At 42.6% G+C, this 27822-nt stretch overlaps 1 protein-coding gene across 9 annotated transcripts in view; it reads right to left on the reverse strand.

The window, feature by feature from the left end:
• Nucleotides 1-27822, reverse strand: part of ADGRF5 (adhesion G protein-coupled receptor F5) — a 128589-nt gene that overhangs the window by 51454 nt on the left and 49313 nt on the right. For all 9 annotated transcript variants that reach the window (XM_049893763.1, XM_049893753.1, XM_049893742.1 and 6 more), the window contains exons 2-3: nt 21991-22116; nt 9401-9455 (exon numbers count right to left, since the gene is read on the reverse strand). In XM_049893763.1, the coding sequence (XP_049749720.1) occupies nt 9401-9455; nt 21991-22092 (157 nt within the window). In that variant the 5' untranslated portion in view covers nt 22093-22116. The remainder of the gene's footprint in view (nt 1-9400; nt 9456-21990; nt 22117-27822) is intronic.

A 27822-nucleotide genomic window follows, 5' to 3' on the forward strand; every position in this document is an offset into this window, starting at 1 on the left:
GCTTCTGATCCCAGCAGAACATCAGTGCCTGCCTGAGGATGTTTCTGTAGCTCAGCCCTGAGCCTGTCTCTCTGTCCACTTTTCAGACATAAGTATAGAACAAGCATGTGCCTGGAAAGCACATGGTGACTCATGGATGTCATCACTCCCCACTAAAACCAAGGCAGGTCTTCTGCTCAGATTTTGCAAGGCGCTGAGCCAAAGACTTAAAGTACTAATGGGAAAGGCTCCTGTGACCTTCAGGAATTCCGGTCTGTGGGATTCCTGCAGGAGTTACTTAAGCACCAGCCTCTAATGTCTTCTTTCCTGCATCCACCTTTATGTTCTACAACAAGGAGTTTAAGAAAAACCCTTAGCCTGAACATCACCTCACCTTAGAGACTGATAAGAATAGAGAACATCTAATGGGGAAGGAAATGTTTTCTCCTTAGAAACAGTAAATTCTTCAAAGCAGGCTAAAAATGTCATAGTAACTCAGTAGGCTATGAAACTGGCCTTGGGAATCATCTATTCTAGTGGTCTCCACCCCTGGCTGATGATTATATACACCTAAAGAATTCTACACACCTACCCATTCTGGGGAAACCCTGGTGGCATAGTGGTGAAGTGCTATGGCTGTTAAGCAAGAGGTCAGCAGTTCAAATCTGCCAGGCGCTCCTTGGAAACTCTACGGAGCAGTTCTACTCTGTCCTATAGGGTTGCTATGGGTCGGAATCCACTCGACGGCACTGGAACCCATTCTGGAGCCTCCACCAGGTGGAACAAACTGGCATCTTCATGATTTTGGCCCAGAAATTTGTGCTTTTTTTAATTTCCATTGACCATTCTCATGACCAAACAGGTTTGGCATCTAACGTTCTAACCCAGATAAAGAAACTGAGAAGGTAAGTGAGTTACTTAAGGGTGGAGAGGCAAGATTAGCACCATAGTAGGTTGAATAATGCCCCCCTCCCATTTTATGTCTAGATGGAACCTCAGGATGTGGCCTGATTTGGAATAAAGATCTTTGCAGGCATAATTAAGGTAAAGAAAGACCTTGAAATGAGATCATTCTGATTCGGGTGCACCCTAAATCCAATGACGAGTGTCCTTACAAGAGACAGAAAAGGAGTGACACAGGAAAGAAGACAAGTGAAGGTGGAGGCAGAGATTGGAGTTTTGCTTCCACAGGCCAAGGAATGCCAGGAGCCACCAGAAACTGGAAGAGGCGAGGAAGGACTTTTCCCTAGAGTCTGGGAGGGAGCATAGCCCTGCTGATACCTTGAGTTTGGACTTTGGGCCTCTAGAACTGTGATTGAAAAAATTTCTATTGTTTGAAGCCACCAAGCTTTTAGTAATATTTCGTGGCAGCCCTAGGACACTAATACAATACTGAACCCTGTTGTCTGTTTTTGTTTGGTGTGGCTTCAGACACTTCCTATCGATGCTCCTATGGAGTAAACAGTCAGGCAACGTTTAGGCATGTTTGCTTACTCCAGATTTTTCTCTTTTGCCTGGAGGAAGCTGATACTTGCTTTATTCCCTCTCATGGATACTGGAGGGATCAAAGTTGATCATAATAAAAGTGACAATGATGACAGCAGCTGTCATTTACCATCTATTAGGTTTTAGGGCCACGTGGACCATAAGCCCATCCCCATTTTGCAGATGACAAAACCGAGGCTCAAAGAGTTGAAGCCACACCTATAGCAAGTGTCAGAGCTGAAATTTGAACCCAAATTTTTCCGATTTCGAAGTCTGTTTTCTTTCTACCATACACTGACTGCCACAACGTAAATGGAAGAAGATATTAAATGTGACCACTTTGTAGCCCGTAAAGTATCACTAAAATTTAAGGTATTATTTTTAAGTGTGTTTCAGAATTCTGTGCATAATCCTTAGAGTAGATTAAAAAAAAATCAAAGTCAAAAGCAAATTAGTAATAGTAAATAAAAGAATTACGTAAAACTTTGTTCAATTCTATTTAGCACAATGTCTTAGAAGTCCACACTCAGGAAAAACGCATGGCGACCCATTCTCACATCCATGGGTTTTGACATTAAGCCTTGCAAGGTTCATTTGTTTGTTCCTTTATTCATTCATTTACAATAACCTTACCATTTCCTGAGTGCCTATTTGCCAGCACTGAGCTAGGCACTGGGGACACAGGGCAAATAAAGAGGTTAAGCCCTGCCTTCACGGATCATCCATCCTCATGCTGGAGGCAAACGTTAAGCTCAAACTTTAATGTCAGGCGGTTCTAAAGGGCACGTAGAAATATAAGGCAGGGTAAGGAAAAACAGTGACAGAGACAATGGGGAGAAGGTGTTATTTTTGTAGAATGGTTAGGGAAGATGTTTCTAAAAATGTAAATTAGAGCAGGAACACAAATGACCTGAGGAGGTGATCCATGCAGATATTGGGGAATATCACTAGGAAGAGGGAACAAGTGCAAAGCCCTGAGATAGCAACTCTCTTAGCTTGTTGCAGGGATAAGATGAAGATGCCCCTCTTGATTTCGGGCATTCGGTCTCATCCAGAACCTAGAACAGTGTTGGGATCCTGTGAGATCACAGAACCTTCGCTAAACCTCCTTTCCCTGTAATGCCCCAAGGTGCCCCAAGTTTAAGGGAGGCTGACTAGACTCTAAGCAAAAAGTTGAAAGTTCAAGTTCACCTAGAGGCACCTCAGAAGAAAGACCTGGTAATCAACTTTGAAAAATCAGCCATTGAAAACCAAATGGAGCACAGTTCTACTCTACACACATGGGGTCACCATGAGTTGGGGTTAACTCGACAGCAACTGGTTTGGTTTGCCCAGATGTTCGGTTAATAGCCCAACCCCATGCGGATGGAGTGAGAAGACCTCTCTGCTCACCTCTCAAAATCCCAAACCCTGCCTGCCCCACCCCTCCCAAACCTGAGGACTTCAAACCTGGGAAAGTGATATTTCTTGTCCTGCCTCAGACTAAGAAGGACCCAGGAGGACCAGAGGACAAGTTCCCCATTTTGTGTGAATGTGTATTTTAGATATCCTTCCACACCCTTCTGTTGCCTCTGGCCCATCCCGATAGACATATATATATATTTTTTTTTCTCGAGTTCCTTTGCCCCTGGTGTTGTTTAGTCTGGATTTCTCTGACTCACAGATGCCCTGAATGGAAGGTAACAAATTCAAGGTGTCATCAGTGTCACAGATGGAGGCCTATCAACGGGCCCAGGAGGCACAAAAAAGCCAGGATTTCCCCTGTCTTTTCCCATAAATCACTGCTGGCCACACAGCACTGACATTACAAAGACATTTCTGGAAAGTTGGCCACAGACTGTGACAAGCTGCTCTGAACCTTAATCACAGCTGTTAAAGTAAACAATACTATTTTTGCCTGGCAACTCTAATGAGAACTGTGGCTTCTCGGAGTCAGAGCCTAAGCAGATGCGCAAATTAATCTCCTACCTGGAAAAGAATGAAGCTGCTGACCTCATCCAGGAGAAAAGAGGCTGGTGTGGTTTTCTTGTGACCCAAGGAGGCAATGCTTCCTTATCACTGATGGCTTGTCTCTTCTGTTTCAACCCCTTGGGATATTTACCAGGTAAATATTAAAAGATACCTGTGGTACCTCTTGTTTCTTGAAATGCTCTACCAAAAAACCTGTTGCTGTTGACTCAATTCTGACTCATAGTGACCCTACAGAACACGGTAGAACTGCCCCATAGGGCTTTCAAGACTATAAACTTTATGGAAGCAGACTGCCACATCTTTTTCCCAGGGGGTGGCTGGTGGATTCAAACAGCCAACCTTTTGGTTAGCAGCCAAGTGCTTTAACCACTGTGCCACTGAAATGCTCTAGTAGGTGGCAATTCGGCAGCATCATTTCTATCCTACTATAGCATTGCACAACCAATACAGCCAAAGGATCCTGTTCTCTCTTTAGGTTTTGGAAAGGATTGGTCACCTAGAGGGAAGCTGCCGGAACCCCAGGCTACAGCTTACCTGACAGGTGTGGATGGATGGTATGTGGGCAGCATCACATAATAAAATATTGAACCATGAAGTCTGAATAAAAAAATCAATTCTTCTGGCTAGCCACATGCCCTTAAGCAATCATCAAAGTAAGCCCCATCTAACATTCATCATCTACTAAAATGAAGGCAGTGATGCCATGCCTTCCTCCTCTACAGGGCTGCTCCAAGAATCATGAAAAGGTATCTCATGGGCAAAAGCCAGAGCAAGTGTTGAAAACTATAACTTTTAACTATGAACATGGACTTCTTGGGAGCCAGAGAGAACTGGAGTGGAATGACTTCTTACCTGGGCAAGTCATTTAACCTCTGTGGGCCAAACTTCATTCATCTATAAGTTAGGAGTACCATTTTCTCTGCAAGGTCATTGTTAAGGAGCTAGAATACCATATGTAAATCCTAGCAAAGTGTCTGGCACATAGCAGCCATTCTGAAATGGTGGCTAGAAGTAATACCGGTTTTACTAAAAATAAGAATTATACTCTACACAGAAATCTGCGGATATGTTTCATCAGGTCTTACCTTTGAGATAATTAAATAAGCAAGCAAACAAAGAAAACGGATAAGGAGATTTTTTTTAAAAACACTCAAATGAAAACACCAACCCCCAAAACAAACCCACATATGTCAGTGAGCACCAAGTCTCTCAATCTCATTGCACCACCACTGCTATCCATTTAGAGCAATAAATGGCACAGGTTATCACAAGAAAGATTATAGCCAAGAAACCCCAAGACTTTATCCCTCAGCCTGGAAAATGCACCACATTTCCAGTAGCCAGATCAAAAAGGGCTAGTACGCCTGGTTGCCAGGTGTGCAGAAAGGACAGGATTTCCACACTGGCAGCCAGGCAACCCAATCTGGTATGACCCTTGCCCTTACTACATAAGTGCTAAAATATAAGAGTGTCCAGGGCAGGGTTAGGATGCCCTGGGTCCCCCTTTCTTGTCATTTTGTCCCCCACCTTTTGAAGCCAAAGAAGAACCAGGCTCCAAGACACCCTTCCCTATCAATCTCAGAAACCTGGAATGGAGAATGCTGCAGACTGACATAGAAGACACATTTGTGTTACTTCTAACCAATAAGAAACTTCTACTTCCTGTCCACTTTGAAGATTCCCCTTAAGATGAAATTTTGAACCTATTGGTGAACTTCCAAAATCAACTTCTTCCAGTTTCTACCTGTGGCTTCTCCAGTCACGTAGTCATCCAGGCATGTGGATCCCTGGAGGGTCATCTGCATCACTGCGCTCCTTCACTCCCATATCCAATCCATTTCCAGGAACTTTCGATCCATTTCTCAAAGTGTCTTTCATGTGCACATCCTCTGATCTTTTCCAGTCTCACCTCTAGGAGCACAGCCTCATGTCCAGATGGCTAAGTCTCCTAGCTGGTTTCCCTGGCACTAGTCTTTTCTTCATTGAATTAATTCAGCCATAACTAGTCGAATAGTTTTCCTGAAAATGGCTTCTATCAGTTCACTTATCTGCACCAGCCCCTCAGCTGGTCTAGAATCCACTTCCTGGCATCCAGAACACTCCATAATCAGGACATAATTCTGGATGCTTTGAACCCATTCTTATTTCCTTCGTGCCCCAACAGCTACCCTTTTCTCTAACATGCAAAGCCACAATTATTCCGGCCTGTGGGGCTTTGTACAGATTTCTCTCTCTCATCAGTGTTTTGAAATAACCCGTAACCAGCCACCATCAAGTCAATTCTGACTCATGGAGACAGACCCATGTGTGTCAGAGCAGAACTGTGCTCCATAGAGTTTTCAATAGTTGATTTTCTGGAAGTAGATTGCCAAGCCTTTCTTCCAAGATGTCTCTGGGTGGTCTCAAACCTCTTCCTAAAATGCTAAGTCCTGTATCATGACATCCTTCCTCCTGTCTTTAAGAAGGTACAGGTAATGGATACAGAATACCTTCTCTGTACCATAATGCTATGTGTTTTTCTTTTTAATAAAATTAATTGATTTTGCTTTTTAATATAGAAAACGATTAAAAAACACAAATAACGGGAAATACAGAGTCGAGAGAAGGAGTGTGCTGTCACATTGTAGGGAGAACAACTAGGGTCACATAACAATGTGTGTATAAGTTTTTGTATGAGAAACCTACTTGAACCGTAAACTTTCACTTAAAGCACAACAAAACACACACAAATAAAACCCAGATAACTCTGTTAGCATTTTTAACAGTAATAGGTGCATAATATTATTTAATCCCCTCAATTATCCTGTAAGGTAAGTGTGTTATCTTTTAAAATGTCCAAGGCCATTTAGGCAGTTCATGGTGAACTGAGAATACAAATGAGTGTTGATCCTACCCTTAAAGGTGATTTTATCCCAAACTCTAAGGCTTTGGTCTAGTGCCTCACAGGGAAAGCCCTGACCTAATTGTCTTTCACTTGGAAACTGCTTGTCTTCTTCTCTCATTACGGCTCCTGAAAGGGAGATGTACGTGCATGTGCATAAAGGCAGTAAACACGGTTCCAATCTGAAAATCAGGGCCCAATTTGGACACTAAATTACCACACCAGACAGAACACAGACACCTCAGTGGAATCCTGCTGAACCCAGGGGTGGATTCACCAGTAAGTATGGAATGCACCAGCTTATGGGAAGCAAGGTACACACAGGCTTACTTGGGCTTACTTACTAATCTATAGTGCTCAATTTCACATTTGAAAAACAGGTGAAATGCTGCGCTACAGATTAGTAAGTAAGCCCAAGTAAGCCAGTGCATACCTTGCTTATTGGGTAATCCATCCCTGGTGAACATAACACTGCCATTGCTATTCTTCACCCATTGGAGAGTGATGCTCTGAATTGCAGCTTACATGCAAGGAATCTGGGACCTAGAGCCTGGGCCTTTCTCTGGCCATTTCTTACTTCAGTGATTTCTGTAAAAATACCTTTTCCTGCAGATGATGGGGTTGGCTCATTAACACTTCTAAAATGACCCTAGAAGCCAAAGAGCACAGAATAGAAATAGAAAACATGTTTTCATGGCAATTTATCATCACCATGGCTGTTTTTAATTATGCTTGGAAAAATTCTGGAATGTCTGATCCCTAGATCTAGCAGTGGTTTCCTCTCTAAGGGCTAGCCCCTCACTCTGTCTCCATCGGCCATAAACAGCAGGGCTGGGAAGCGCAGGAAGACGTTACTTTTACAGCTGTGGGGTCACCGAGTGCTCCACAGGAAGCTGGCAGCCTGAGCCTTAGACGAACTTGGCAGAAACCCGGAGCTGGAACTCATTCCCAAATAGTTCGATTTAAAAGATAAAGGTCTTTCAAAACACCAGCGGGCACATCTCCAGCCCTGTTCCTGTCATGGGGTACAGAAGAGTTCAGGAGCTGTCAGGGATGAAGAAGAAATGAGGGAGCTTGTTTTAAAGCTCAGAAAGCTCAGTCTGTGCCATGAATCACTGCAGGGAGGAGGGAAGAAAGGGCTAGAAGGGACTCTATAAGGATGACAAAACAAAGGCTAATACAGAAAGGAATAGAAAAGGGAAGGGAAGAGAAAGAATAGAAAACGGAAGGGAAGGAAGAGAAGGAAAAGGAAAAGCTAAAGGAAAGGAAAAGAAAGAAAAGGAAAAACGAGCAGCGGCATTATCTTCCAACAAGCATTTCAAGACCTTAATAACACGTGGTCAAATTCTCCTTCCAGCAATGCAATGCAAAGACCTCCAACAGACACTACTGTCCTGACCTGAGAGCAAGCCTGCTCCCTGTGGCAGCCTAGTGTCTCTTCTAGACCACAAACTGAATAGATCAAGTCACAGCATGGCTGAAAAAAAGTGATTTTTTTTTCTCCATTAAACTTCATGCTAAATGTTAAGAAGTTTAGCTCCTAGACAACTGGTACATCCACCAAGGCAGCAGACCCATAAGGTCAGGAATGCTCCTATGAACTCACAAAGCGGTAGCTATGACAGAGCCATGCACTGTTTTCATTTGTTCACTCATTTACTGAGAAACTGGGTTCTGTGCTTGGGTTACAAAAATAAGGAAGATTTAAGGGAGCTCAAGTCTCCTGGGGATGCAAACAGGAAGCAAAATAATTACAACCCATGGGGACAAATGTTACGACATGGAAACGTATCAAGGGCAATGGGAAACTAGGAAAAGCAGCTTCTTCCTTCCTGGGGGGAGGGGAGTCCCTGGTGGTGCAAATGGTTAACTTGCTTGGCTGCTAACTGAAAGTTTAGAGGTTCTATTCCACTCAGGGGCACCTCAGAAGAAAGACCTGGGGATCTAGGGGTTGCCATGAGTCAGAATTGACTCCATGACAACTGGTTTTTGCTGTCTGGGGAATTGATGGAAGACCTTACAGACAGGAGACCATCTGAATTGAGACATAAAGAGTTCCCCAGACAAGCAAAGGGAGATGAGCACTGTTTGCCAGGGTGGCTGGGGCATCGACTCTTTGAAAGGAACAGGAGATCAGGTGGGAATGGCGTGTGGGATCTTATATGACGTGAGCAGAGGGCTGAAGTTATTCTCAAGGCAATAGGGAAACAATAAAGGTTCTTAAAGATGGAAATAAGAGAAGTGGATTTATGCTTTTGAAAGGTTGCTGTGGTGGAAATAGGAAGATCAGGTCCTAGGAAAATTCAGCCTGTGGACATACATCTGTGTGGGACCCCACATTTGGGACCAGACACCAAGGATGACTGAACAAGTAAGTGCACACAGCTCTCCACCTCCCCAACCCTCCAAACGGGAGATTCCTGTATTTTCCAATCCACTTCTTTGGAGTTTAGTGGGAAAACACCAGGTCTAGAGTCTAAGCTGATACACAAAATAAAGCAACAAAGTGCTGAGTGAGAGAAGTTAAAGGCACAAGGCGGAAGGAAAGCCTGCCGGGTTGAGAGCAGAGAAGCAGGCTTTTTGGTGGTGGTGGAGGGCAGCTGAGCAGAGAGCCACAGGGACATCTTCCGGATATGGGGAATGGTGATGGGCGAGAAAAAGGGGATTGTGATGTATTGCTGGAGTCTCTGGTGGTGCAAACAGTTAACATGCTGGGCTGCTAATTGAAAGGTTGTAGGTTCGAGTCTACCCAGAGGTGCCCCAGAAGAAAGGCCCAGCAGTCTACTTCTGAGAAATCAGCCACTGAAAACACTACAGAGCACAGTCCTACTATGACAGACACGGGGTCACCATGAGTCAGAATCGACGCAATGGCAACTTCTTTTTCTTTTTTAATGTGTTGTTGATTTGTTTTAATAGAGTATAGAGTTCTTTTGTAATTACTTTCAGCAATTGAACTGGACTTCTTGACCCTGATGCTCCTTGGATACTGAACCCCGTGGATCACAATGCTCAAAAAAGTTACAGCAAATGCCATTTGATGGGACTTATTGGAAGAGATTGCCAAAGAATGAGTTTACATACCTGCTCTTCTTTTACTTAGTGGCTCTTCCCCTGCTAGTTCTTGTTCATGAAGAATCTGAAAAAACATTTTAAAGAATTGTAATTAATGTTAGAGAAGTCTTTCAATGTACATTTTAATGCTGAACTCGGGGATGTAGATTTGGGGTTAGCAGCCTGGTGCCCAGGAGGTACCAGGCAAGCACCAAGTGAAAGTAGGGAAAATGAAATGCAGTCAGCCCTATAACATGACCTGGGCATTCACTTTTTCATAGGCCAGATCCAAGAACAGAAGAAATCACTGTATCTGAGTTTTGCAGAGTTCCTGCGGTTTGGGTCCTGTCAAAAGATACAAATTATGACGTTCTACACTTGCGTTCTTTGCCGAAAACTGGAACCCTGAGTCATTCCGATGACCTTTCAGACGAATCTCATGACCTTGTCTCAGCACTCGGCCTGTCCCCACCTCAATATTTCAGCTGCATTAGGGCTGTTTAATCATTGTACATGCTTAAAAATCATTTTCTCTTCTTCTGGTCCTTTTTCTCTTAGATAGTTCTATGGCTGCTTTTTGTAGTAGAGCCGAATCTACATACACAGACTGCCTGGCTATAAGGCTGTGCCACTTCCCAGCTATGTGGACTTGGGGAAGTTACTTATCTTCTTTGAGTCTCAGAGTGCGCACCTCATAGGATCGTTATAAGGATTAAGTGGGCTACAATATGGCACATAACAAGCTCTTAATAAATGGTAGTGACTAGTTCAATGGTTAAGAGCAGGGACTTTGCACCCATTGAATTCAAATTGCAGCTAATAATATGGCTGTGTGACCTTGGTCAAGTCACTTACTCTCTCTGGGCTTCAATTCTCACCTGGGATAAAAATAGACTACTTCGTGAGGTTGTTGTATCAAATGATTAATGAATGAAAGCACCGAGAATAGTTGTGGTTAACAGCAAGTGCTGTTGAGGGACTGGACATCATGCTGCTCTGGGGTGCCATGCACATGGAACACTCCACCTGCACACTGCCACCTGGTTGGTCTTTGTTAAGTTCATCTCCTTTCATCACGTAAGCTCTTTGTTTAAGAACTGACGTGGACTGGCTTTGCTAGTGGAATCTCCCCCAGCTCTGCAGCTGGTAACCAAGCCTTCCCTCAAGCCTTGACCCAATACTGGTTCCTACCTCATCCCTGCCTCGGGGAGGTTTTCCTATGATGTGCTTCCCAATCCAAAATCTTTTCAAAACTCAATACAAGAGCCCCCCACCTTGAAGTCTTCCCAGATAACCTCTGTCCCCAGGAATCTGTCCTTTAGTGTGAACTCCACATACCTGTGAATATCACCCAAGGCATACTCATTCTGGCATATGTGTGGTCTACCATTACTTGCTAGATATTTCACTTAATAACAATAGCAAAAACAATAATTCCTAAGATTTATTCAACACCCTGTATGGGGCACTGTTCACTACTTGATGTGTGATTACTTATTTCATCTACACAACAATTTCAGCGGTAGGTACTGTTATTATCCACATTTCACTAGTGAGAAAACAGAGGCACAGAGAGGTCAAATAACTTGCCTAAAGTCACACAGCCTTTGGATGGTAGAGCCAAGATTTGAACCCAACTACTGGTTCCAAATTCTACACTTGTCCACCTAGGCATTGGTATCATCTTGTCAGGAAAGACACTGTGGGTTTGTCTTAGTGACCAAGGCTATTTTCTCTGTCTTTCTCTCTTGCCTCCTCCTACTCCTTCCTCCTTTTCAATGACTACTACCCTTGGCTTGGCTCCTCCTCTCCTCTACTAAACGATATTTTTAGGAAAATATCAGAAGTCAGCTATGTACACTTCCATGTGGTACAAAGCTCTGCTGCCAACTAGAAGGTTGACACTTTGAGTCTACTCAGAGGCACCTTGGAAGAAAGGCCTGGTGATCTACTTCTAAAAAAATCAGCCATTGACAACATTATGGATCCAGGTCTACTCTGCAACACATGGGGTCACTATGAGATGGAATCAGCTAGACGGCAACAGGTTTTGGTTTTTGTTTAGGAAGGACAGAGGGACTGTGTACCCGATACTTCGTTGATTTTTTGGAAGGAGTGAAAAGAGGAATGACAGATCAGACTGAAATTTCTAAAATTCAGTTGTTGCTTCATTCTCAATGAAGTTATTTTCGATGTACTTAAACGTGCAGAAACTGAGAGGAGGTCACGGCAATGTATATGTCTGGTTCCTGCCCAGCTTCCTCTGAAGCTACCTTTGGCTCTGTGCCCAGGCAGGCAGTTGGGAGGTTGGAAGGAAAGGATTGTCCACTGCATTCCTGCCTCCCATTCTGCTGGGGCCTGTCAGCGTGGGGAAGCTTTCTCTGTTGCTGGGCTGTGCTTGGAGGACTCAGGCAGCACAGAAGGACGGGATTGCTGATGATCACCCCAGGTCAAGATATTATTCTCTGCGTTTTCCAATGCACTGATGAATTGAGAAGCTGCTGCTTTTAGTTGGACGTGAAGGTCAAGGTATATTTCAATTCTATCTTGCAGGGTGTTTTGAATCTTTGTGAGGATAATAAACACGTGCCACCACTCTCCCTCCTCCCATCTAGTGCGGTAGGTCCAGGGTGGGTTGCAGAACCCTGCCCTTTTTAACCAGCACATCCCTCAACGTGAGGCCGCCCTTTGACACACATGCATTGCCGTCCTCCTGAATCCTGAGGGTGATCCTCTGGGACCTGCAGGGGCATCTTCTGGAAGTGCCACCTCTACAACCCTGCCACCACCTCCTCCTTCTTTCTTGCTACCTACTGTCTCTCGGTTGTCCAGTGAGGATTCACACTTTTTGTGAGAATACTCACTGTTTATTTTAAGTGGTGCAATCATCAGAGAAAATGGAGAAAACCACAGACTAGTGGAAATGAAGTCTCCGGGGGAGTTAGGTGGATGAAGAATATGCTTGCCCTTCCCAGGACTGAAGTGTGCCGAGGAGAAGGTGTAAAGAGTTGGGCTGTGAGGTCAGGGGGCCTGGATTTGAACAGAGCAAATACTGGAGTCACACCGTGGACTGGATCCCACCACCTCAGCTTCTTCTTTGCTGGAAAAGTCATTCACTCACTCTAAGCCTCAGTTTTTTAAATTATGAAAAATAATACGTCCAGGCCAATGCAACTCATGTGCAGCCACCACCCGAGTGTCAGCGGAGGCTTGCATGTTGCTATGATGCTGAACTGGTTTCCGCAGAGATTCCAGACTAAGATGTACTAGGAAGAAAGGCCTGGTGATCTACTTCCAAAAATCAACCAGTGAAAACTCTATGAATCACAGCAGTCCAATCCACAATGGATCATGGGGATGGTGCAGGTCTGGGTAGCATTTCTTTCCACTGTGCATAGGTTCAATATGAGTCAGGGCCAACTCCATGGCAGCTAGCAGCAACAACCACCACCACATAAAGAGGTTAGTGGGGTAGCCAGCAGGGGTGCCTGCACACGTGTCCAGCTGCCTCCGCGGGCCCGTCTTGCCCTCCTAGTTCTCATGCTTACCCCAGTTTGGGGAACTGTGGGATGGGGATATTTGCCCTTTTCCTTAAATTCTGGGCGCCGGGTAGAACACACGAGGGAGCATCTTTCCTGCCAGGGGCCCACGATGCTCAGCTGTGTATCTACTTCAGGCAAAAAAACAGCCTTCAGTGGGCCTGCCTCTGCTTATTTCACTTAGAGGCACCCATATGAGTATTGGAGTGACAATGGCTAGCTCTGGCGGGAATTTCCTGATGACTGAGCTTCAGCTGGAAGAGACAAGGTCATCAATTCCAGGAAATGCCCCACCTGTTGCATATGATGACTTTACAAATAACATGTGGGTAGGGGGAGTGTGGGGTGTGTGTGTGGAGTGTGGGGGGGGCTGGGGGTGTGTGTGTGGGTGCATGTGTAGGGTATGTGTGGGAGGGGCGTGTGCGTGGTGTGTATGTGTGGGGCGTGTGTGTGTGTGTGTATGTGTATATGGGTGGGTGGGTGGGTGGCCTGAAGTAGGGGAATGAGAGGTAACTCTTTACATGTGGAAAAGAAAATCCCCAGAGATTTAGGTGACAAAGTCAGTGGTCACCAAGGCCTCAGCTATTGCCAAATCTCACCTCTCTTGGCCAGGGCCCTGTCATTCCTTCCTCTTTTTCTTGACAGGAATCCCCATTTAACATCTGGATCTTTGCCTACACTTACATAACTGGTTTAGCAAGGGTCCTGTTAGAATGTCTTCTCACATATGCATTTATATATACTAGAATAAAAAATAATAACTTCCAATTACTAGGCACTTGCTCTGCACTAGTCACTGTGCCAAGGGTTTCAGGTATGAGATCACTTAATCCTCACAACAAACCAGTGAGGTAGATACTATTATCTTCATTTTATGTAGAGGAAACAGATTCAAGAAGATGAAACTTGATCAAGGCTCTAAAGCTAGTGAGGCTCAAAGCCTGCCTTTAAACCTTCTCCCTAGGAGTGTAACTTAGCCCCTCTCTCCACCTTTCTACTCACTTCCTGCATCAGAGCACCTGGCAGGAGGACACTGCAGCTGATGGAGGTGTTTGCTAATCTATTTGACAGTTACTGAACATTTTTAGGGAAATATCCTATGAAATTGCAGTTTTGTAGGTTGGAAACAGTCAACTATTGACAGTGTTACCTGGTTCCATAACAATAGGATATTTTTTTTTTTTTAAGAATTCATTTAATTTATTTATTGGACACCTAACATATGCCAAAGTAAGATGCTGAACAAGACAGACGTGGTTCTTTTTTTTTTTTTTTTCTGTTATTGTACTTGAGATGAAGGTTTGCAGAACAAACTAGCTTCTCATTAAACAGTTAGTATACATATTGTTTTATGACATTGGTTAACAACTCCATGACATATAAACTCTCCCTTCTCGACCTTGGGTTCCCTATTACCAGCTTTCCTGTCCCTTCTGACCTTCTAGTCCTTGCCCCTGGGCTGGTGTGCCCCTTTAGTCTCATTTTTTTTTTTTTTTAATAACTTTTATTAAGCTTCAAGTGAACGTTTACAAATCCAATCAGTCTGTCACATATAAGTTTACATACATCTCACTCCCTACTCCCACTTGCTCTCCCCCTCTTGAGTCAGCCCTTTCAGTCTCTCCTTTCTTGACAATTTTGCCGGCTTCCCTCTCCCTCTATCCTCCCATCCCCTCTCCAGACAAGAGTTGCCAACACAATCTCAAGTGTCCACCTAATATAATCAGCTCACAACAATAGGATATTTGTATGAAGTAGGTATCAGTCAGCTTTTGGAAGGGTTTCTAGATTTTTTCAAGACATGCGTTCTCTAGGATTCCACCTTAGTCAGTCCATCCCAACAGGCCCGGTGTCAGAGGCCTACTGCTTTTAGGAGGTGAGCGTTAATGAGATCTGGCTGTTTTGTTAATGCTTGCTTGAGATACCTTGAACTAGAGGGCTGATGTGGTGTGACCGTGTTTTGAAAACTCTTGCTTGCAGTATTTTTTTTTTTTTTTACTTTTGCCAAAACAATCTAATTTCAATAAGTACATCATAAAAATTTCAAATTAAATACTGCTATAAGAAGGTATCTAACCCAGGACTGATGCCAAAGGCTGCTGACCAAGGCTGTTGAGAATCTGCAGCTTTCTGTTCAAATGTGCGCCTTAGAGCAGTAACAAAGGCAGCTTGTCAGAGATTCAACATCTCGGGGGCCCCACCCCAGATTTACTGAATTGAAGTCTTCATTTTTTTTTTAATTGTGCTTTAGATGAAGATTTAGAGAGAAAATTTGTTTCTTATTAAACAATTAACACACATATTGTTTTGTGACACTGGTTGCCAACCCCATGACATGTCAATGCTCACTTATTCTCGACCTTGGGTCCCCATTACCAGATTTCCTGTCCCCTTCTGCTTTCTCATCCTTGATCCTGGGATACTATGCCCATTTAGTCTCGTTTTGTTTTATGGGCCCATGGGAGCCATACCCTGGGAGTTTCTTCAGTCTCTGTCAGACCAGTAAGTCTGGTCATGAAATCTGCATTTTAAGAAGGTACCCACATTTATACAAAGCCAACAGCCAACATCATCCTAAATGGAGAGAGTCTAAAAGCAATCCCCTTGAGAACAGAAACCAGACAAGGATGCCCTTCATCACCACTCTTATTCAACATTGTGTTGGAAGTCCTAGCCAGAGAAATTAGGCTAGAAAAAGAAATAAAGGCATCCAAATTGGTAAGGAAGAAGTAAAAGTATCCCTATTTGCAGATGATATGATCTTATGCACACAAAACCCCAAAGAATCCACAAGAAAACTAATGGAACTAACAGAAGACTTCAGCAAAATTTTAGGATACAGGATAAACATACAAAAATCAGTTGGATTCCTCTATACCATCAAAGAGAATGTCGAAGAGGAAATCGCCAAATCAACACCATTTACAATAGCCCCTAAGAAGATAAAATACTTAGGAATAAATCTAACCAGAGATGTAAAAGACCTATACAAAGAAAGCTACAAGACAGTACAGAAAGAAACCAAAAGAGATCTACGTAAGTGAAAAGACATACCTTGCTCATGGAAAGGAAGACTGAACATTGTGAAAATGTCTATTCTACCCAAAGCGATCTACAGATACAATGCAATCCTGATCCAAATCCCAGCAACATTTTTTTAATGAGCTAGAGAAACAAATCACCAACTTCATATGGGAAAGGAAGAGGCCCTGCATAAGTAAAGCATTACTGAAGAAGAAGAACAAAGTGGGAGGCCTCACACTACCTGATTTTAGAACCTATTATACTGCCACGGTACTTAAAAACAGCCTGATATTGGTACAACAATATCATGGACCAATGGAACATAATTGAGAATCCAGACATAAATTCATCCACTTATGAACAGCTGATATTTGATGAAGGCCCAAAGTCCATTAAATGGGGAAAAGACAGATTCTTTAACAAATGGTGCTGGCCTAACTAGATATCCATTTGCAAAAAAAATGAAACAAGACCCATACCTCAAACCATGCACAAAACTAACACAAAATGGATCAAAGACCTAAGTATAAAATCTAAAATGATAAAGATCATGGAAGAAAAAATAGGGACAATACTAGGAGACCTAATACATGGCATAAACAGATTACAAAGCATAACTGGCAATGCACAAACACCAGAAGAGAAAGCAGATAACTGGAAGCTCCTAAAAATCATACACTTACGCTCATCAAAAGACTTCACCAAAAGATTAAAAAGACAACCTACAGACTGGGGGAAAAAATTTTGGCTATGACATATCTGATCATCATCTAATCTCTAAAATCTACATGAAACTGCAAAACTTCAACCACAAAAGGGCAAATAACTCAATTAAAAAATGAGAAAAGGATATGAACAGACACTTCACCAAAGAAGACATTCAGGCAGCTAACAGATACATGAGGAAATCCTCATGATCATTAGCCATTACAGAAATGCAAATCCAAACTACAATGAGATACCATCTCACCCCAGCGAGGCTAGCATTAATCCAAAAAACACAAAATAATAAATGTTGGAGAGGTTGTGGAGAGACTGGAACACTTATACACTGCTGGTGGGAATGCAAAATGGTACAACCACTTTGGAAATTGATTTGGCGCTTCCTTAAAAAGCCAGAAATAGAAGTACCACACAATCGAGTAATCCCAGTCCTTGGAATATATCTTAGGGAAATAAGAGCCGTCACACGAATAAATACATGCATACACATGTTCATTGCAGCACTGTTCACAATAGCAAAAAGATGGAAACAACCTAGGTGTCCATCAACAGACAAATGGATAAACAAATTATGGTATATTCACACAATGGAATATTACTAAATGATAAAGAACAGTGATGAATCTGTGAAACATCTCATAACACAGATGAATCTGGCATTATGGTGAGTGAAATTAGTCAGTTGTAAAAGGACAAATATTGTATGAGACCACTCTTATAAGAACTCAAGAAAAGTTTTAAACGCAGAAGAAAACATTCTTTGATGGTTACAAGGGTGGGAGGTGAAGGAGAGGGGAACTCACTAACTAGACAGTAAACAAGAATCATCTTAGGTTGAAGAGAAGGACAACACACAATACAGGGGAAGTCAACACCACTGAACTAAACCAAAAGCTAAGAAGTTTCCCGAATACAATCAAACACTTTGCGGGACAGTGTAACAGGGGCGGGGGCCCTGGGACCGCGGTTTCAGGGGACATCTAGGTCAATAAGCATAACAAAGTTTATAAAGAAAATGTTCTGCAACCTACTTTGGTGAGTGGTGTCTGGGATCCCAAAAGCTAGCGAGCAGTCATCTAAGATGCATCAATTGCACCTAACCTACCCAGAGCAAAGGAGAATGGAGAACATCAAAGACCCAAAGAAAATATTATGCTAAGAGACAAAAGGGGTCGCATAAACCAGAGACTCCACCAGCCTGAGACCAGAACTAGATGGTGTCCAGCTACCACCAATGACCGCCCCGACCCTGACAGGGAACACAACAGAGTCCCTGATGGAGCAGGAGAAAATGGAGTGCAGAACTCAAAATCTAGTAAAAAGACCAGTCTTAATAGTCTGACTGAGATTGGAGGGACCACAGAAGGCATGGCCCCCAGACTCTCTGTTAACCCAGAACTAAAAAAATTCCTGAAGCCAGTACTTCAGACAAAGAATAGACTGGACTATAAGGCATAAAATGATACTTGTGAAGATTGTGCTTCTTAGTTCAAGTAGATACACGAGACCAAATGGGCAGTTCCTGTCCGGAGGCGAGATGAGAAGGCAGAAAAGGATAGGAGCTGGTTGAATGGACAGGAAATTCGGGGTGGAAAGGAGGAATGTGCAGTCACATTATAGAGATAGCAACTTGGGTCATATAACAATGTGTGTATTAATTTTTGAACGAGAAACTAACTTGAGGTGTAAACTTTCACCTAAAGCACAAAAAAAAAAAAAAAAAAGAAGGTCCCCAGGTAACTGTGTGCACACTGAAGTCAGAGAAGCACTGGGCTATATCTTCATACTTCGAAGGCTAGTTATCACCCCATGTCACATTTAAAATGGTAGCTGGGTGGCAGCTCAGGGCATTACAGACTAAGGCGGGTTTAAGCGTACCTTTCCAATGGGGTCCTGGCCCTCTGGGCTGTATGACAATATTATGCCTTGAAGGCAGATCTAGGGAGGAAAAGTGCGGCCCTTTGGGGCAGGTGGTGGGAGCTTCCAGGAAAGCGAAGTTCACATTCCACCAGCAGCCTCTGACCTTACCTCCTGATCAGTCTGTAGCACCAGGCAGATGGAGGGGCTCTTCCGGGGCTTCTACCAGGGCAGAGCTCAGCCACGAACACTAAGAAACTCTGGAACAGATGCAAAATACCCTGATGCTGAGATCACCTCAGCTCTGACTTCCTGTCCACACTGTTGGATAACCAGAGCTCCACACTGGCCAAGTGAATTCACAGGACGCGTAAATATTTCCCTCTCTATTTGTATGAGCAGGCTGTTGCATGTTACTGTACAGGTTGTACCCTGCCCAAGGGGGTCTGGGAGAAGAGAGAGTGGGAGAGGTGCAACCTGTACCTGGCAAAAGGCTGCATCCCAAGTGGGGGGGGGGGTAGATTTCTTTATCATCTCAAGTGCTGCCAGCACTCTGAAGTCTGAAAGATTTAGATAAGAAACCGTACTAGTCTCTAGCAAATCCACCTCAGCTCCTCGTATATATAAAACAACTTTTGGTAAACATCATACATTTTCAGGCATGTAAAAAGATTTTTGTGTCTGCCACTGAAATAAATTTATTGTAAATCCAAAAAGGGCTTAGATTTTAGGAAATCTCTGTTTCAGGGAAGCATTACGTTCATGAAGCCAGAGCAAGCAGTTTACAAAGAGGAAATGCTCATAAATCAGGTAACCAAAAACAAAACTGCAAAATTAGGAGGTGTGATGGGGGCAGCTAATGGCAATGAATGGGGTAGAGAATAGCCTCCCCCAAATATCCTCCCAAAATTCAGAGGAAAGGCATAGAATGACTAAAGTTATATCTTTTGAATTATAAAATAAAATTTGAAATATGGAACCAGGAGATTGCATCTATATATAGTAGAAATCTAAGAAGAAGAAAAAAAAAAAAGCACGAGAACAATACTTACGACTAAAGAATACAAAAAACTGATGTAAGCCTCACGAAAACCTGATTCAGTATTGAAGGAGTTTATTGCATATAAAAATTAATTAATTAATTAATTTTTAAAGCCTGTATCTATAGGGTCACTATGAGTCCGAATTGGCTCGGCAACATAGGGTTTGGTTTGGTTTGTTAATATATCTATCCGTGTTCTGGTGAAAGTTTTGAATTTCAATAAAAAAAGAAAAAAAAAAAACAGTTTGCTTTTAAAGAACTAAAAATCAGAGCGGCCTTATACTTCTTTTCTATAATGCTAAATATGATAGAAAAGAATAAAGCAAAAACAGAATTTTGAGTTTTTCTGCACCCAGTCATAAAAGAACACTTCAAAAAGACATTTTAAGATACAAGTGAGTTCAAAAGCTTACAATTGTTCACCGGCCCCCTTTTAAAAAATTATTTGCAAACATGTCTGATTCTCTGAGGCGAATCAAAATAAAGAACTCAAGAACAGGGAAGTAAAAAAGTAGTGATTATAAAAGAGCTGGTAGGGAGTGTCAAAACTAGTTGAAATGTGAGTTGAAACGATTATTGAAAAATGCTAAACAAATGTTGCAAACGTCAAAAATAACTCCTGAAAGAAGAGGCATTATATGATGAAAGTAATTCATTAGTTTTGATACCCACAATGATAATGGTGATTATCTCAACCAGAATTTGAAAGCAGCTGGGGCAAGGGAGAGATCACAATAAAGAAGGTACAGGAAAAAATACTAGGTTGAGCCATATGAAATTAATATCTTTGTAGGTTAAAAATAGTCAAATAGTAGTGATTTCATACAGCAGACCCAGTAAAAGCACTGTCAACTCCTCATTTTACCAAAGAGAACACCAACCAATACTGTTTCATTCTTGACAGTGAGAATTAGAGAAAAACGATTTGAAGTGTGTATACATATACACACCTACCTATAAAGGTAGTTTCTAAGAGAATATAAACAGAACGTATACCTTCCAGATAAGGAGCGAAAAACAAACAAAAACCTAGGCCAAACAATGAAAGACACAGAAGCAGAAATAGGAAGAAAGTATAAAAAGTCATTAAACAAAATCCCCAAAGTAAGATCAAGTTTTTAAACCACGACATTAAACGTGAATAAGTTAAAATCTCCTAACTAAACGCAAATGCTCAGATTTGGCTTAAAAGAAAAAAATCACTCAAGCACTTGTTTATGAAACTCAAAACAAAGTGATATATTAAAGGCTAAACAAAAAAATAAAGGACAAAGATCAGGCAAACACAAATAAAAAAGCAGAATTGACAACTGGAATAGAAGACAAAGGATTAAAATTAAAAAGTCCTAAGTAGGGCAAAGAGAGGCACGTCATAATGTTAAAATGTGTAATGATAGTGACAAACTCAAGAAAATAACATTGAGATATCTAAAAATACATGAATAGAAAAAAACACTATTAAAGTGTGAGACAATAATAGTGTCAAACATTTACTATGTTCCAGGCACTGTTCTAAGACTCCTAATAAATAAATAATTTATTTATTTATTATAAATAAATAATTTAATTCTCATAACAATGATAGGAAATGAATACTATCATAATCATCATTTTGCAGATGAAGAAAATGAGATACAGAGAGAATTACATTAGTCTCCCAGAATTTCTCAACTAGTAACACATTCCATCTCTGGTGGATGAAGTAGTCAAAATAAGGACTGACTGATTGCATTGGTCTAAGAGGTAGGTGTTTAAACCAACAAAACCAAACCCACTGCCGCCGAGTCAATTCCGACTCATAGCGACCCTACAGGACCGAGTAGAATTGCCCAATAGAGTTTCCGAGGAGCGCCTGGCAGATTTGAATTGCCAACCTCTTGGTTAGCAGCCGTAGCACTTAACCACTACACCACCATCATCCCCTAATTTGTCAGTAAAGGTCCTAGATTATATGTATGGTTCTTTCAGCTCTATCAACCTGTGATTTTAACACACACAGATTGATGCCTTTTGAAATGTGTTCTAATCTGGTGTCCAGGTTAAAATGAATTCTTTGAGAACATATGTTCTGCTCAGCGTTCAGTATCTGCTTTATTGTTATTGTTATTGTTGTTTTCAGTTTCACAGAGTGGGAGCTTCAGGCCTAGAAGTTGCAATTTAGTTGACAGAGGAAGCCTAGAGAAATCTCTCTTGAAGTTTCTTTAACTTTCTCTTGATGCCTCTGGAGACTGCAAAGTGTGGCAACTTGTAGCCCAGTAAGTACAACAATGTCCCTTTAAGTTTATTCTTTTTTTCTCCCGCCATTTGCAGTAGTTTCTCAAAGACCCTACAGATTTTTTTGTTTGTTTTATTTTAAAGCATTTTCTGTCTGTGACATTCCCAGGAAACCAGAGAAATATTACAGGGAAAAATATAGAAGGTGTGGATTTACTCACCGAAGGATGAACAATAGGCTCTAAATTCAAGTTCAATGTAGCTTGGGAAAAATAAGTCACAGTAAGTATGAGGCACAAAGTGTTCCTCCCTGGGGACTTCATTGCTTCAGGCTTGAGCTGCCTTGTCTGAAATGGAAATACGATGGATTAGAGAAAGAGCAATTGATTTATTAAACATGGAAAGAGCTAACAGACCCTGTCTTGAAGACAACACTACCTAAGGACTTTTTCACCAGAGGGGGAAGTGGAAGGAATCAACTTCAGAGAGCAATCTCTGCCCCAGACTCTTGGGTGAGGAAATGATAATGCGAGGGGGGAAGAGGATGGGCGTGGATAGTGAGGATACTACTTGAAAACAGGACAAAGATAGCCGATGTTTGGGCTCAAACATAACAATGATTGTTAGGGTGGCACAGGACTGGGCAGTGTTTCATTCTGTTGTTCACTGGGTCACTCTAAGTCAGAACCGAGTCGACAGCATCTAACAACGACAACACTAATATCATAATATATCCCATCATATACATGTTGATTTTTTAATAGTTATTTCTTTATAATGCTGGTGATGAAAACAGTTGTTTGTGTGAATGGCCAGATTAATTATTGTTGCAATTAAAAAGTAGAGGATCACTGAGAATAATGCCAAACCCAGTAGGCCTGAAGATCAGGGTGAACTACTTTATGCAGACTCCTTTCCTTACTAGGTAAGAGGCAGAAGATATGGGTTAGGATACAGGATTATTATAAACTAACTGTGCATTCTCAAGTAAATCATTTATCTTCTCTAAATCCAAGTGCTCCATCCAGGAAATGGGGATAATTTTACCGGCTGTAATTCCCTCATAGAGTTTTCTGAAGCTCAAATGAGATTAAACCAAAAAAACCAAACCCGTTGCCGTCAAGTAGATTCCGACTCATAGGATACAGTAGAACTGTCCCATAGAGTTTCCAAGGAGCAGCTGGTGGATTCGAATGGCTGACCCTTTGGTTAGCAGCCCAGCTCTTAATCACTATGCCACCAGGGCTCCCAAATGAGGTTACATAGGTGAAAATGCCTGTCTACCATGAAGAGCCGCACAGATGCAGCCTGCAGTGATTACCACCCTGACTGTCAGCGGGATCCACAGAACAACCATCAGGAAGGGCAGGCCTTGGCTGAGGTGGTGCGAGAGCACCAGAGAGCCTGCCTGAAATAACACACTGATGACAGCCAAGATTTACGTGTTAGGGGAGATTGTATTTCAATCTTCACCTGCCGGCTGTCTCCTTTTCCTCTTCCCTAATAGAAAAGAGGGACACATAGGACCTTGGAAAACTGACCCAATTTACAATTTTGGCAAGCAAATACATTTTTAAAATTCTGCAACCCAATGGTTTTGGGAAATGCTTTGCAGTTTAAGTTACAGGAATGGATATTTGTCACCAGATGTGTCTGCTATAGGGAAATTATAGCAATTCATTGATTAGTGCTCTGTTAGAAGTTTTTCCTCCCTTCTAGAAAGGGAGTAGGGTTTTGTACACAACAGGCTAATTTAGCCTGATGATAGCAACTGTTCCTGGAATGAATCCAATATTTAGGAGGCAACTGAATCATATCAAGTCCCAACTTAGTGCATTGTACTAAACCTGTTGCTGTTGAGTCGATTCTGACTCATAAGGACCCTACGGGACAGGGTGGAACTGCCCCACAGGGTTTCCAAGGAGCGACTAGTGGATTCAAACTGCCAACCTTTAGGTTAGCAGTTGAGCTCTTAACCACTGTGCCACCAGGGCTGCTTATTGCAGTCAGTCAAATAGGTGCGACTTAGTAGTGACTGAAGAGTCAATGAGCCTCCCTAAGTACCTGACTCCCAGGAAGGAGCCTAGCACTGGAGCGCCTGGAGCTGGCTCCATATCTTTCCACCACTTCCAATTGTTGGCAGCATGTCCTTTTTTGTCATTTAGCAAGAATTATATTGTCCCCAACTGGTCCTTTTGTATAGGCCACTGGCCAATACCACTGCCCCTTCTTTTTTCCCCAAATGACAATTCTTCTTATATTGATTAAACTGACATTCTCATCTCTGTTGCTGAATTTGGTGACAATAAAATCACAAATCAAAAGAAACAGAGACGTGGGGAGGATGCCACCATGGAGGGAGACGTCCTCTGGATACGGAGGAACAATATACAGTTGTCACTCACGCAGCACATGCAAAGGCAAGGGCTCCTCCACTGGAAAGAAAAGAGGCTGCCACCACTTTTGGAGGGAGGTAGTATTCGAAATATTTCCCAACCAATACGGCATGGGTCTGATGGATTGGAACAGTGGAACCGGCTGAACATCAACTCAGCTTTGGCACTGCTGCTACATTTTGGAGGAGACCCTAAGACAAACTTTTATTACCTACCTAAATCCTCCAGCTCACAACTGTTCTTACCTGGGGAGAAAGCCCATGAAGTTTATTTACTTGGCTAATGGGAAAAAGGAATCCATATTTATCCAGTTAAAAGCATGGAGCGGCCTCCCACATTAAAGGAAATGTGTCTCTAGTACTAGTACCAATTGCCTTCAAGTCAGCTCCAACTCATTGTGACCCCATGTGTGCCAGAGTAGAAGTGTGCTCCGTAGGGTTTTCAGTGGCTGGTTTTTTGGAAGTAGATCACCAGGCCTTTCTTTCAAGGTGGAGTAAAAATTCCAACCTTTCATTTAGCCTGCAAGCCTTTGCACCATCCAGGGATTCCATGTCTTCGGTATATTGTAAATCCCGTAGAAGTTTATATTTATTCTAAAATTCCTGCAGTAAAAGGCAGACAGACAAAGACTGAGAGATGCAGAGAGAGACAGAGTAAGAGAGAGAAAACTATCTGATGTCATTCCCAATTTCTTTCCCTATTTAAATGAAAATCCTGGACACCTCCTTCTAAAACTTGCCAACTTGTACGAACTGACTGTATCTTAGAAATCGCTGGGGAATATGACTTAATCCTCAGTATTAACTCTGTGGTGCTGAGCAACTTCCTTGTCTCCTCTGGCTCTTTTCCTGTCTGTTAAGTGAGAAGAGAGGAAGGGAAAATAAAGGATGCCCTGACATCATATGCCAGGAATGAGTCGCTGGGATTCTCAGCAGCATCAGATTTTGAGAATGAAGGGTCTGTGTTCCTTGAAGCAGTCAATGACAACATTATTTTGCAGAGTGATTACGCTCCAGTAACTATCATTGTGCAAGTGGCCTGAAACACATCAGGGAACTGCCCTCCAAAACCTCAGAAACACCAGTGCTTAAGGTCACCCCTTTTCTTGGAAACACTCCGTTGGCCCTGACCTGCCCAGACTTTGTTGAGGGATGGAGGATGGGAGGGAGTAAATGGGTCTGTGTGCCTTGCAAAGTTCAAAGCATGTTCACAAAATGGCTACATCTTTGAGGTCTGATGACCCACTGTGTCAGCATCAGACTGTGACTCCAAGTTCTTCCCAAACAGGGCAGTAGTGGAATTCTCTGCGGAAATGATTTAGCTCTGTTTTCCTGTGCTCTCTGGATCCTCGGCCCGCTCTCCTCTGGGGAGTCCAGCCTATGATACTCCCCTTGGATTCTCCTGGGGAGTGGGAAGGTAAGACATGGAAAGGAGGGCAGCCCAAGCTCCACCAGCCTCTGCCCAGGTGCCTCCTCCTTCCTCCAGCGCAGGGCTCTGCTCCTGGCTTGAGTCCAACACACAGCTCCTCTCCTTAGCGTTCCTAGATACTAACACCTTGGAAGGAAGTTTCCTGGAGTATTGTGCATCACCTGCTTCACTGTGTCTTATCCCTGGCTGCACATCAGAACAATCACCCAGGGGGTTTTTGTTTTAATACCACCCCAGACCAATTGAATTAGAATCTCTGGGGGCGATGGCTGTAGCTACCTCAGTTGCTTCTGATGCACAGGGAGGTTTGAGGTCTCCAGATCCACCTTTTTTTACCACTGCACTCATCTCTCCATATTCCCCTGCCCACTCCTGGCACCTTCCATCACCAGCTGATAGCTCTCCCTCTGCTAAAGAGGCTACAGAGAAATAGAACGTCGAGAAGGATGCATTAAGATGCATCAGTGTTTGATGAATGAATGGATTAATGGAAATACAGACTCAGTGGTGATCTACCCAATATTTCTTGATGAAATTCAATAGCCTAGGCTGTTATTTGAGATTATGTTATATGTCTCATACAAAATAAATTTGCCGCACATTTTCCAACCAATAAATGTAGAGCACTTTCTAAAAGCCGAAAATTGTGTAATGCATTCCTAAATTGAATCATGGTCCTTGTCCTCAAGAAGCTTTCAATCTAGTTGGAAAGGCATGAAATATACAAAGCAATTAAAGAAAGGTATAAGGTTACTAAATGTCTGCTATGTACCGGGCTCTATGCTAAGTGCAATAAATAAGTTATTTCACTTAATTTACCTCTTACAATAACCCTATGCAGTATGTATTTTAATCCCAATTCGTAGAAAAGAAAATGAAGTCTTGAGAGGTTAAAGGACTTAACCCAGGCCACCCAGCTAGTAAGTAACAAAGTGAGATCTGACCACAAGTTGGCCTATCTCCAAAGTGAGCTGCAGTGTACAAATGATAAGTGTGACCGAAGACTAGAAAGGGCTGGGAGATGGGCAAGCTCTGGAGTGACCAGGGCAAGGTTTAACAAGGAACAGGGTCTCTGGCCAGACCTTGAAGGATGGGCAATGTTTCAGTGGCCATGGGGAAATAAAAGGCAACAGCGTAAGTAGAGGTAGTTTTCTCTATTTTAAAGGGAAAAAAGCGGTGCAAAAAAGGTGATGTTTAGCAGTTACCTTCAGCAAATTGCCCAAACTTGTATAGTAGGCTCAGCTATGGTGTCGGGAAGGCATTAGTTTCCTGAGCACCCCTGGGACCACCCAGGGGGAGAATTTCCTTCATATTCTGTGTGTCACCAAAGAAGTCAGAGTTGTTTTTGCTCTGACTTGGAGGGAGAGTGAATGTGATGGCTTTAGGGCTCAGGTGATTCCTGCCTTCCTGTAACAGAATATAGTAGAAAGGTCACAGCTTTGAAGTCAAACAAGCTTGCATTCTAGTTCCAAGCTCCACCACTTAATAACCATGGGCAGGACACTCAACCTTGTTGAGCCTCAGTTTCCTGATTTGTGTAATGAGGACCATAGCGCCTGCCTTGCAGTGTATTGTAAAGGTCAGAGATCGTATCTATGAAGCAAGAAGCACAAAAGGGCCTGGTGATAGTTAGAATTCAATTAAAATGATACCTCTTTTTATTTTTAGTATTTAAAAAGGGTGACCGTGACCCTCAGGTCTGTTGTTCAATATTTATCAAGTGTTTATTCTGTGCATGTTTCTGCCAAAATTAAAAAAGGAATTCTTGGTGCGTGTGATAGTATGTCTTAACAGAGCATAAAAATATACACCGTCAGAATCAGAACTCAAATCAGAGTTCACAGTACTTGTATTTGTTGAGCACTTACTATAGGCACTGAACTACCTGTTGCATTTATCCACCCATTTCTTCACTGCCCCTCACATGCACCAAGGCTTCTAGTTTTTTCCACCTTGCCCCGTCATCTCCATGGATGTAAGACTGATCTTCCTGAAGCACCGTTCTCACTGCATCGCTCCCTGTTCAGCTCCCCACCGCTTCCAGGATGAAGAGAATCACTTTCACTGGTATTCAAGGCCCTCTGTGACCTGGCTTTTCTTTTTAAGAGAGACTGTTTTTAATAAACATTAACACATGGGATCACCATGAGTTGGAACAAGTCAATGGCAACTAACAACAACCACGTTTTCACTAGGGAAGCTATCTAAAATATTGCCAGAGATTTTTCA

This window comes from Elephas maximus, chromosome 1, assembly GCF_024166365.1.
Source record: "Elephas maximus indicus isolate mEleMax1 chromosome 1, mEleMax1 primary haplotype, whole genome shotgun sequence".
NCBI classification, from domain to species: domain Eukaryota; kingdom Metazoa; phylum Chordata; class Mammalia; order Proboscidea; family Elephantidae; genus Elephas; species Elephas maximus.